This window comes from Cnephaeus nilssonii (genome assembly GCF_951640355.1).
Source record: "Cnephaeus nilssonii genome assembly, chromosome: 16".
Classification (NCBI taxonomy): Eukaryota; Metazoa; Chordata; class Mammalia; order Chiroptera; family Vespertilionidae; genus Cnephaeus; species Cnephaeus nilssonii.
In genome coordinates, this window is record NC_137087.1 from 50,477,705 (window position 1) to 50,489,818 (window position 12,114).

The 12,114-nt window shown below is 37.6% G+C and overlaps 1 protein-coding gene across 2 annotated transcripts in view; it reads left to right on the plus strand.

Annotated features, from left to right (window-relative positions):
- MXI1 (MAX interactor 1, dimerization protein) overlaps positions 1 to 11,254 on the plus strand; it is a 73,330-nt gene extending 62,076 nt beyond the window's left edge. For both annotated transcript variants that reach the window (XM_079793499.1, XM_079793500.1), the window contains exons 4-6: positions 3,676 to 3,790; positions 4,425 to 4,596; positions 8,744 to 11,254. In XM_079793499.1, coding sequence (XP_079649625.1) covers positions 3,676 to 3,790; positions 4,425 to 4,596; positions 8,744 to 8,907 — 451 coding nt within the window. In that variant the 3' untranslated portion in view covers positions 8,908 to 11,254. The remainder of the gene's footprint in view (positions 1 to 3,675; positions 3,791 to 4,424; positions 4,597 to 8,743) is intronic.
- The last annotated feature ends 860 nt before the right edge of the window (positions 11,255 to 12,114 follow it).

The window sequence follows — 12,114 nt, forward strand, 5'->3', positions numbered from 1 at the left end:
TGAAAAACATCATCTTTATGATACTTGCAATTTTTTTTCTCTGTGCGTGAGGATTTTCAAATCAAACCAAGCTTTTTTTCTTCTGTCTCTTGTCCTCTTTTCTTCCTCCAGTATCGTACAGCCCATGATTTGTCAGGCACACACAGGAGGCTCCCGAGCCACCAGTCACATGAGAATGAAGGCAAGAAAAGAAAGGACCAGATGGCATCAAAAGATATGCCTTTCTAGGTCGTTGGTGGTTAAGCTTGCAATCTGGTTACCAGCAGGGAGACTGGGAGAAAGGGTGGAGAGGAGCCCAGCACCATTGTAAGGGAAGAAGAACTGTGCCATGCAGTTTACAGTCACGAGGTGTCCATCGCTCTTAGAAGTGTGCCCCTAAAAGCGGCATAGAAGCAAGCACATGTGGACAACTGTGTGCAGTATTTGGATGGCAACTTTGAAAAGTGTGGCTCCTCCTTGGTTGGCTGCTATCCTGTAGCTGCCATTAACCCTTTGTCATTCCACTCTCCAAATGCCTGATTGTTACAAATACAAAAACTAAGAAATGACATTTGGCTCCCACAGATACACTTCTTCCCACAGGAGAGAGAGAGGACACGATTCACCTCTCATCCTTTACACTATTACCTATTTTGGAGAACTGTATTTACGACACATAGACAATGACACCATTGGCCTTGGCGAGACATGGTATCCCAGGACATGTTTTCTTGGTGTAAGCTGTGTCTCGGTGTGCACTTGTAATTATGTATTTGACTGAAGGAATGGTCAGTAGTGGCTAATAACAAATATTTGAGAGGACAGTGTGCCTTCCCTGCTCATTTAGGCAGTACTTACACCTTGACTCCCTTGGCTTGTGCATCTCCTGATGTGACTGCACTATGGCAGATCACCAGACTGCTGAACTTGGCTTATACTTTTGAAAAATAGAATTCTACTTCAGTTGTTTTCCCTTGAATGAAAAAAAAAACACTAAGGTATTTTTAATTTTAGGATTCAACTTTATCTCAATATATGAACTTGTTTCCTTTACTCTTTTAATTCCCTTGAAAATCCTTGCTTTTTCATAGACAAATTCAATATCCCTAAAGAGCAAAGTCAAGTTTCAACCTTTTATAAGTCTACCTCCTCCAATTACAATCTCTCCTTTTATTCAGTTTCTGTTGCCCTTGCTATCTGTATGACTTACCTCGTTATGAAACAATATATTTTGTTCTGTAGTCTAGATTTTACACTCTTAAAAGTTTACATTTCTTTTTTCTTACATCTCCCACTCAAGCAAGTGTCCGGATTATTGCTGATTATACAAAAGTCATGTAATAAATATACAACTGAATGATTAAAAAAGGGATAGAAAACATAAACATCTTAATATTATATTAGTGGATTTCTGCCCAGATTTTAATACGACTTTTACTTATGTCCCATAAAATAGAACATTGACCCACCCAATTTTTCCTCTTGATGTAAAGAATCATTCTGAAGTTATTTTTCCAATATGTACACTGAATTTCTAAGATAGTTCCTATATATACACTGAATTTCTTGTTTAAAGGAATTTGAACAAAATTGGCAAGTTATTCTTATGGCAACATAATTGTTAACTTTACTGGTTAGTTTCTTTGCAAACTTATTTACATGATTAATTCAGAGCTCCCTGTTGGGAGCCTCTAGTTATTAGTAAAAGAATCACCAGTCTCTCCAACGTCATATCATGAGTGCAGTTGTTAGGCCTATGCTATAATGATCCTAATGAAGAGTTTAAAGGCTTTTTTTTACTGTGGATTTTGTTTTGTTTTTAGTCTGCTCAGCAAGAGCACTCTATGATCATGTGAAAGACATCACCGATGAGGTTTTCCAGTTAAAAATGAAAACTTTATTGAAGGCTCTGTGATTTGGGGAGAGAGTGACTTTTTAATTATTAAATCACATTAAGGGGAATCCATTGATTTAGGGAAAATAAAAAAATAAAAAGTATCTTATCCACATCAGGTATGCCAGGTTTCAGCCTGGAACTAATTTATTAGATTTGAGTTATTGAACTCAGGAGAGAGATTTGGAATGGAAATACTAACAGACCTTCCTAGCTGAGCTAGTGGGTATTGGAAGAATCTTAACAATTCGTCAGCCAAGTCTCTGACCTTACTACCTTTAGTCATCCTTGCTTGCCTACCCCTCTTTCGGATTTGCTAGCATTTGGAATTTCACTTGACGATTATTTCATGTATATTAAGACAGATAAAGCATAGTTTGGTGAGTATGCTAATAAAACCATTTTTGGCCCTCTTTGAGGAGAAAATGGAAGATGTGTTTTGTTCCTGGTACAGTTGAGACAGTTGTTCAGTTATAGCTCTTTAAGGAATAGGGGTAAACCATGAACACATTTGTGAATTTTCTTTCCAGATATATGATTAACTGCTGAATTACATTATGCCTTATGTAACACAGGACCAAAGATGTGGACTACTATTTAGAGTGGAAATATGTACCCAGAACTCTCATCATGGTGATCATAGTTCCTTTAGGGGTACAGGGAAGGTAAATCCATAAGGTTGTCTGCTAGCATTTCCAGGAGAAATTTCCTCTAATTTGCCCACATGGGATAGGTGGATTAAAGAATGCAAATGACTTTTAGTCAAGAATTTTTCACCTGGCTTTTTCCCATGTGTAGAAAATTGCAGGTGGGTAGTAAGAGAAGAGGGAGAGAGACAGAAATAAAATGAAAAACTAATGAGTGCCCAGCCAGTGTGGCTCAGCAGTTAAGCGTCGATCCAACCAAGAGGTCACCAGTTTGATTCCCAGTCACGGCACATGCCTGGGTTGTGGGCTTGATCCCCAGTAGGGAACGTGCAAGAGGCAGCCGATTGATGATGTTCTTCTCTCATCGATGTTTCTCTCTCTCTATCCCTCTCCATTCCTCTCTCTACAAATCAATAAAAACATACTTTAAAAAAGATTATCTCTAAAAAACAACTAATAAGCTGGTATGCTTAGATATTAGGAAGCAAGGAACTGTTTTATAGGTTGTGGTTTCAGTGGTTAGAATTGACCACAGAGCCATATATTTTGCCTAATCCTATTCTAGCTGGTCACAGAATTTTGCTGTTTCTATTGTGTTGGATCATATGAAGTTGTTTTTATAATGGAGAAATGGTTGAATATCAGAAATTTTATATGGTTCAACATGATACATAATAATATATAACACTGTAGGACAGCTGTGTGTGTGTGTGTGTGTGTGTGTGTGTTTGTGGAAGGGAGGATATGGAAATCTATGAGCATTTTATGTCCTTGGGTTACCCCAGCTGAAAATCCCTATTTTAGCCTTCAGTTTTAGCTATTCAAAATCAAATACAGTTGCCCTAGTATGCTTTCCTACTTCCACATTACATTAATACAGTTGAGATAGTTTATGGGGCAGGCTAAAATGAAATAATCTCTGACAGAGATTACCATTGGGGATAATAATCTGAAGTGGCCAGTAGCTGTAGAGTACAACAAAAATGGCAGGTTGAAAATCAGTAGGCATACCTGCACTTGCAGATATGGGAGTAGGGGTGTAACATGGTTATAGACTGAATAATGTACAAATTATTATTTGTCTAAAAATAGGTTTTTGGATATTTCTAGTGGAATATTCAGACTGTGCTTATTTGACTTTTCTGTCTTTCTTAGACGAGCTCATCTGCGCCTATGTTTAGAACGCTTAAAAGTTCTGATTCCACTAGGACCAGACTGCACCAGGCACACAACACTTGGTTTGCTCAACAAAGCCAAAGCACACATCAAGGTGAGAACCTTTACTTTCATATTTGCACATGATTCTCTTGGTCCTGGCTTTATTAGAAGCAATGATTCCTATTCATATACACCAACTAGCTCACCCATGCCTTCCTTAATAACTGAATCAAGAGAAATCTAAAATTTTTATCAGCTAATCTGATGGGAAGGAGCAACATAACCTGATTAAAATAATTGTTTTGACAGCATGGCCGTTGGAAGAGCTGGGAATACTTAGGAACATAACAATAACTCTGGTGATACCCAGAACGAAGGCAGTTGTGCCCTCTGGTGGAGATGGCTTCATTTGACTCTGTCTCTCAGTATTTTTCCATCAAACTGCACTGCAGAGCAAGTTTCTCTTTCATGGAGATAACTTTACAGACTTTGAGAATTGCATACTGTTCTAGTAAATGTGGCATGCATTATACACACCCCCCCCCAAAAAAAAAGTAAAGAAATAACGATTTTTGATGTACTTATGTGTTTTAATACACACACACACACACACACACACACACACACACACACACGTATTTGTAGTATATTCATTCATGTCTAACAAAGAAATCTTTTGAGATGTTAGGTAAAAATCAGTTGTACTGTTTGTACTGGATTATACACAAACTTAAATATCATTTTAGAAACTTGAAGAAGCTGAAAGGAAGAGCCAGCACCAGCTAGAAAACTTGGAAAGAGAACAGAGATTTTTAAAGCGGCGACTGGAACAGCTGCAGGGTCCTCAGGAGATGGAACGAATACGAATGGACAGCATCGGATCAACTATTTCTTCAGATCGCTCTGATTCAGAGCGAGGTAAGCAGTGTGCTACTTCCCTAATGAAATACTGAGAATCCCTGTATCTGGATTTAGGGAACATAGGTTGGGAGGCACTGTATTTGCTTTTTACTCTTTGGCCAACGTTGTAATATTCTAGGTTTAGGCAATCACAACATTGTCTAGTAATGCCCATGTGAACTATAGAACTTCTTTCTTGATTATATATGTATTTTTAATTTCCTACTCTGAATCAATTTTAGACGTAGAGAAACGTTTTCTGTAGAAAATTAGAGTTCTCATATACCCTTTACCTAGGTTTCCCTAACATTAACATCTTTATATAACCATAATGCAGTTATCAACACCAGGAAGTTAACATTCATGCAATACTGTTAATCTATAGGCCTTATTCAAATTTTACCAGTTTTCCTACTAATGTTCTTGGTCTGATACAGGAACCAATGCAGGATTCTACATTGCATTACATAGTTCTTCAGTATTTCTTTCATGACCATGACACTTCTGAAAAATATTGGCTCGTTATTTTATATAGTGTCGCTCAATTTGAGTTTTCTCATGTTTTTCTATTAATAGATCGAAGTTATACATTTGGGGGAAGAAATATCAGAGAAGTGATAGTATGCTTTCTCCATTTATTGTATCAAGAAGATACATGATGTTGATATGTCTTATTACTGGTGATATTAATTTTTATACCTGTATTTTAAAATGCCATATCCGTCATTTCTCTTTCCATCTATCCCAGAACATTTTGTCTCTGGCAGAATTTAAGAAGAAAAATCAACCAAAAAGAAATTATTTGAATTTTACTGATCTACTCATCTGTAGCTCTTACTACATCAGAACTCACAACACACTAAAGGATCCCAGAGGTAAACTCTGGTGATTTTAAACTTTACATTTGGGAAAATTGAGCTCATGAGATTCTTGAGGTTGCTAAACAAATTTTTGCAAGATTTCTTGTTTTGACTTTTTATTATGGAAAACTTCAAACATATACAAAAGTAGAATAGAGTAATGAACTCTCATGTACCTAACACCCAGTTTGAACAGCTATCAACATTCTGTCATTCTTGTTTCATCTGTTCTCCCAATGTCACCCACACTCTCACCCTTACCATTTTCTTTTGAATGTTTGAAATCAATCCCAGAGGACATTATCATGTTTTCTGTAAATACTTCAGTATGTATCTTAAAAAAATAGGACTTAAAAAAATATGATTATACTAGAGGCCCAGTGCATGATTGAATCATGTACGTGTAGGGTCCCCTACACGCTTTCGCTTTCGATCGCGGTGGAGCTGGGTGCCTGTCCGCTGGTGCACCAGGCACCCAGCTCCACCGATTTTGATGGTCCGCGGCGGGACGTGAGCTCGCTGCCCCAGAGGCCCCTTCTGTTCCGCAGCACAGCCATGGCGCAGGTGCTGAGCTCGCACCGCCACTGGCGACACGAGCTCAGCGTCCTGCGGGCCCAATAGGCTACCCCGGCCACCCCGAGTCCCGCCCCCTGCGCCTCCCTCTGGCCCAATCGAGGGCATAGCAGAGTGATGGTAATTTACATATTACCATTTTATTAGGTAGGATTATTATAATATCCCATAAAATCAGATGCTCTTATTCAATGCCATAATAGATATTTCTCAAAAATGGCATTTTACCTTTGGTATGTTTGAATTAGAATCCAAAGTCCACATAGCATTTGTTTGAGCCTTTTAAGATACTTTTCATCTATAAAATTTTCCCTTCCCCACTTTTTTCCCCCAGTACCATTTATTTATTATAGAAACTGGATGGGCCGTTTTTCTTATAGAATTTCCCACATTTTTTATTTGGACGATTGTCTTCATGGTGTCACTTAACAGTACCTCTTATTTCCTGTAAACTAGTTGGTAGATCTAGTGGGGTTGATTAAATTCAGGTTCCTTTTGTTGTTTTTTTTTTTTGAGGCAAGAATACTTCATAGGTGGTGCTGTGCACTTCTTGGTGCATCAATATTGTGTCCAGTTGTCTCACTCTAGTGAAAACATTGGTTAGTGGGTTCAGGTATTGTCATCTTGATACTTTTATGTGAATGTTTCAGTCTTTCACTTAATAGTTTTAGCAATCATTATTGCCCTGATTTCATTGGATGTTACAAAATAGTGATTTTCTAATTTTATCATTCTTCTGATGTTTAACTTTTCCTTCTATAAGGAAGAACATTTCCTTTAGTTTATGGTTACTGTGAAATAAAGTCCATACAGGGAAAATGGGATGTTTGTTTCTGTTTTATCAATTTTCTAAATAAGTTGGTACCTCCAGAGGTAATAGGGCTTTTTGTTTTGCTATTTTTTAAATTATGTTATAAACTCATGTTTTCATGTATTGAATGTGTTCAAGTCCATTGTAGTCATTCTTTTTCTTTTTAATACTCAAATTTCCTATATTCTGTAGGAGCCTTTTAAACTGGTATTTTTATCCCTTTTAACACACACTAGGAGTCCTTAGGTTTATTGTTTTTCTTATGTAAAAGTTTGTTTTTATGTGGCACTCAATTTTGAAGAACAAAAATTTACTAGGGGCAACAGCAAGAACCTCTAGGACATGCTACATTTATGAGTGACCGTGAGATATAGCAGAAATACTCTTGAATTAGGAGGCAGACCTTGATCCTAGACTTTTTTCTAATGCTTAAACACTGTGATCTGTCAGGTCTTCATGCTTTAACTGCTCTTCCTGATGTTATCTCCTCCTTGTACCTACCCACTTCCAAATTTTAGAGGTTGTATCTTCATCATTATAGTTCTCATTTTTTTTAGTACCCCCAGTATATTAGTTGCCTTATCTGTTATTATTCTTGTTCTTATCTGACAGCCCTCTTTCCCAGTAACTTTTAGTAACAATCTCTATTCCATTTGGCTAGAGCATGTCTCATTTTACTTTGTTTTGAGTTCAGCATGCTTTGTTAGATAGGGTGTCTTCATTTTATTTCCCAATTGGAGGTTGAATGCATGTTCTGTGATACTAGGAAACACTAAATAGCCTGTTGAAGCATTGTGGGTATGAAACAAATAGTTATGAATTCATAGGATTATTTGGACAGCTTGTTTGGACAGCTGCCTGCATTTTAAAAACAGATCTCTAAAACTTTTGAAGCAACAAGCCCTTTTGAAAATTATACTCTTTGAACTAACTTACTCTGTCTTCTTGGGGTCAGCAAGAATCCACTTTTCCTAAAGCAATTTGATCAGTGTGAACCCTTCAAGTCAGTGCCAAATGTGAAACATTAGGCTTTGAGTTTGTTTTAAGAGAACTGAAGAACCTTGAGTTCATTCTAGCTATTATGGGAGAAAACAGCTTTTCAACTGCCTTTTATTTTTTAAAATGTGTATTGCTTTTTATATATTATTGGTGATTGTATATGTAGTACTTAACAATTGAGATATCTACTGATAGCTGGGTAATATGTAGACTTTTTTCCACCAAATTTGATTTTTGGAGTTAAATAGAAATGCCTTTACAATAGAACTCACTATAATCCAGAGACTTTAAGCATCAGACCTTCATTTCAAGCTATATTTGATGCAAGAAAATTAAATTGGAAGACAAATCCCATAGTCTGCTTTATAATGACAGGCTTATTTTGGTTACTCAATAGTCAAATATCTTTATGATGAATCTTAGAAGTTTGAAGCACTGTTGGTAGAATGATACTACCAAAGGCCTGCGCGGATAAATTTTCTAGTTTGTCTATATTAAGTTTATGCTCTCCTCCCCCCCACCCCCCTTAAAGCAACTCTGATTAATAAACAGACTGAGAATTAGTTTCTAGTTTAATGCAAAACAGATGTTGTTAAACCATTTGGGGTTGGGATCTTTTAATATTAAGCACTAATTCCCAAATAGGCCAAGTGCTTTTGGTGGGAGGTCCAGACAGACTGGCGTCAAAGGCTTTAGTAAACTTGCTGCCTAAATTGAGACCACCACTGTATACCAGACATTCCCTTTTGTAAAATATATCCATGTCTCTTCACCTTTGGTTCCTTCTGTTCTCCAGACGTCACTCATAATAAACTTGTTTAACAATTATTTTATACTATAAAAAGTAATCACTTTTCCTCTGTTAGTTTTTTAAAGTGCCCATAAACTAGATTACTAACGTTCTCTTTTTCCCCTTTGGCAGAGGAGATTGAAGTGGATGTTGAAAGCACAGAGTTCTCCCATGGAGAAGTGGACAATATCAGTACCACCAGCATCAGTGACATTGATGACCACAGCAGCCTGCAGAGTATTGGGAGTGACGAGGGTTACTCCAGTGCCAGTGTCAAACTTTCGTTCACTTCCTAGAACCCAGCATGACATAACAGTGCAGGGCAAAATATTCACTGGGCCAATTCAATCCAAACAATCTCTTAAATTGGGTTCATGATGCAGTCTCCTTTAAAACTAACCTAAACAAAATCATACTTGAACAAAAGGGTCAGAAGACCTCTATTTAAGCAAATACTTAGCAAAAAGTGGGGCAGAGCCTCCCCAGCAGAACAAATATTCATTAATATTCACTTTTGAAAATCACAATTTCTAATGACAGCAGAAAACTTGTGTGAAATTTTCTTGACTTGATTTAGTTGATTTGAAAGGACATTGGAGATTCCATCCTCTTTTTTTCTTTCCTAGTTTGCTCATAGTGTAGACACATTTAAGGATGGTATTCTGAACCCTTCCTGAGCTTTATGGTCCTAAACAAAAATCAGATCTATAATAATGGCAAGACAAGATAATCAGGCATTAATCTTGGATAGCTACACAGCTATTAAAACTTAGCCTGGGCTAGCTTATCATGAAGCCTGTGGATGATCAATTCTTTAATTTAAAAAAAGAACGCACACATTCATTTCATGCTCTGCAAAAGGAGAGACTCCCATGAAGCCTTTTGAAAGGGATCATCATGCAGCTCAGCCATCTGTTGGATTCCATGCTAAGCAAGCCAACCTTACCCTGCATTGTTAGCACTAGGGCACCCAGCCGCCAGCTCGTTAGCCACCCTGGGGCAGTTCACGCGTGACAGCCTCTCCCACACAGGGCCTGAGTTTGGACTGAGGGGCCAGAAGGAAAAAGCTCCACGTGCCTCTGTGTCTGCGTGGGCCAGAAGAATTGTGCACGCAGATTAGCAGGCCAAGGTCTGAGCCACGGCAGCATTTTTATTTCAGATTTTGATAACTGTTTGTATGTGTTAAAAACCAAAATGACATCTTTTTAAAGCTTGTCCATAAAAACATAGATGTCTTTTATAGTGGAAAAACATGTGGGGGGGGGGGGGAAATCATCTATTTTGATGCAGCATTTGATAATGATAAAACGCCTCACTCTTTATAGTGCACAAAGTGAATGAGGTCTGGGCTAGGTAGGAAAAAGGTCAATGCTGTTTTTTTCTTTTAGAATCATTACCAACTTTTATCCATCTGATATCTATAGTAGACACACTATCATAGTTAACATAGTTAAGTTCTGGACTTGTCTCATTTTAATGTAAAGATTTGCTTCCGTTTTCCTACAGGCAGACTCTCTCCTTCCTCACAGTCCCACTGTGCAGGTGCTATTGTTGCTCTTATCAATATTTTCAGAAATGTTATTTTAAGTGAAATTCCTAGCCTGCACTTTGATGTCATGTGTTCCCTTTGTCCTTCAAATTCCCAAGTTTTCTTCCTGGCTTCACCTCTCCCTTACCCCAGGAAGCCTTCTTGGAGACCTCCCTACCCCTGGCTCTTTGAACTTTGTATACTTTAAATAATTTAACTACCCATAATTACTTTTAAAAAAGCTTTATGATTTTCATAACTTATTGCTGATTTTAATGGGTTGTTAATTTCAGTCCTGTAGTTTTATTTTGTTTAGATAGGGCTGGGCAAAGAAAAAGAAAATAAAGACAACCATATTTAGCAGTGCAGTTGAGTTGGTGTGTATTAGACTGTCCTTTGTAAGTAGCACTTTAACAGCTTTCACTGCTTCTATACATGAAGTGTACCATCTTGGTCATACACAAGGCCTCAGCATATACTTGTTCTTGTGCTCTTCCTGTGCCTCAAAAATATTTTATCTTTGATTGTGCTGTCTGAGTGGAAGAAATTCTTTCAAGTACATGTGTGAAAAACTGCATGCCTTTAGAAGCCCATTATTAGAACTTGCTACTTCAGGTGCTGGGGACTCAAGGAAAAATATAAATTCATTTCTGTGGCCCAGGTAAATTATTTCTGGTTTCATTTTAAATTCCTCTTGGTTGGGTTAAAACATTACTCTTATGTTGCTTACTTTCGACTTTCCCAAGTAAGACAGTTTGAAGACTCTGCTAACTACCATGGAAAGTAAATGGAAGCCAATGACTAAGCTTCCATTTTTACTCCCATGGCATTCACTTGCATCACTTAGCCTGGGCTGGAATTTTGGACGATTCGTTCAGGTGAACTTGAGGTGCTGCCATTTTGTTGTATGTGTATTGAATGGTGGGCTGAGAAGACTGTCACGAACCTAGAGGACCTATTTCAACTGCCCCCTAAATTACTCCTTCCCTGGGTTTGTTTTACTGGGGGAGGGGGGTGGATTGTATGATGAGTAAGAAGTATTACTTTTTTAAAAGACAAATCGACTTTGAAGATACACAAGTTAATTGCAAGAAATAAAAATTGTGAATGAATAATACCGAGTGCTTTTTGTACTACCCTTCTCTATGAAGGAAAAATATATAAATGAGCATCTACACCTTGAGAGGCAACTGTCACCTAAATGTCTGTTGATACTTCAGTAGTCCAGAATTAATGGCAACGTGAATCATTGCCATTTCCTATTCTATAATTTAACAGGTGCCTTCTTGACTGATAATTCCACATAACCTAATTGCAGATGGTTTACTGTGATATTTAACTGCTTCAGGTAGGACACAAAGCCATGTCACGCATATCTGTTCTCCAAATAACTTTTTAAGGAATCCCTTTGGCTACACATATAATTCACATTGAAACCAAGTCTGGAAGCTGACCTGAGAAGGTACCCTGTATGGAAAAGCCTGAGTGATGGTGCAGGTAAATTTTATTTCAGTGCATATTACCAAAGAAGATTGTGATGATGTCATTGTTTCTCGTTTCTGATTAGTATAGGTATAACTCCTCTGGTGACAATGACAGCTTTAGTATTATAAAGGAATTTTAAAAGTGAGGATTATTGAGGCAAAACTCCTAACCTAAGGCCACACTGCTTCCTGGGTCATTTCTCATGAGAAAATTGTTTAGCCCTTGGGAAAAGTTTTTTTTTTGGTGAGTGTCTCTTCTGCTTAAAGCAACAAGCTGCCTTTTTCCTTCTTTTTTTATCTTCAACCTAAAAAATTCCATCCTCCCTATCAAAAACAGAATCATGTGGTAAGAACAAGGGTTTTGGTCACTAAATCCCAGTTCTAGCATTTGCTAAGGACCCTGGGCAAGTTGCTTAATTTCTTCATAGGGACTATTTCCTCCTGAAAAGTTGTGATAAATACCTGTCTCAAAAGGTTGTAAGGATTAATAT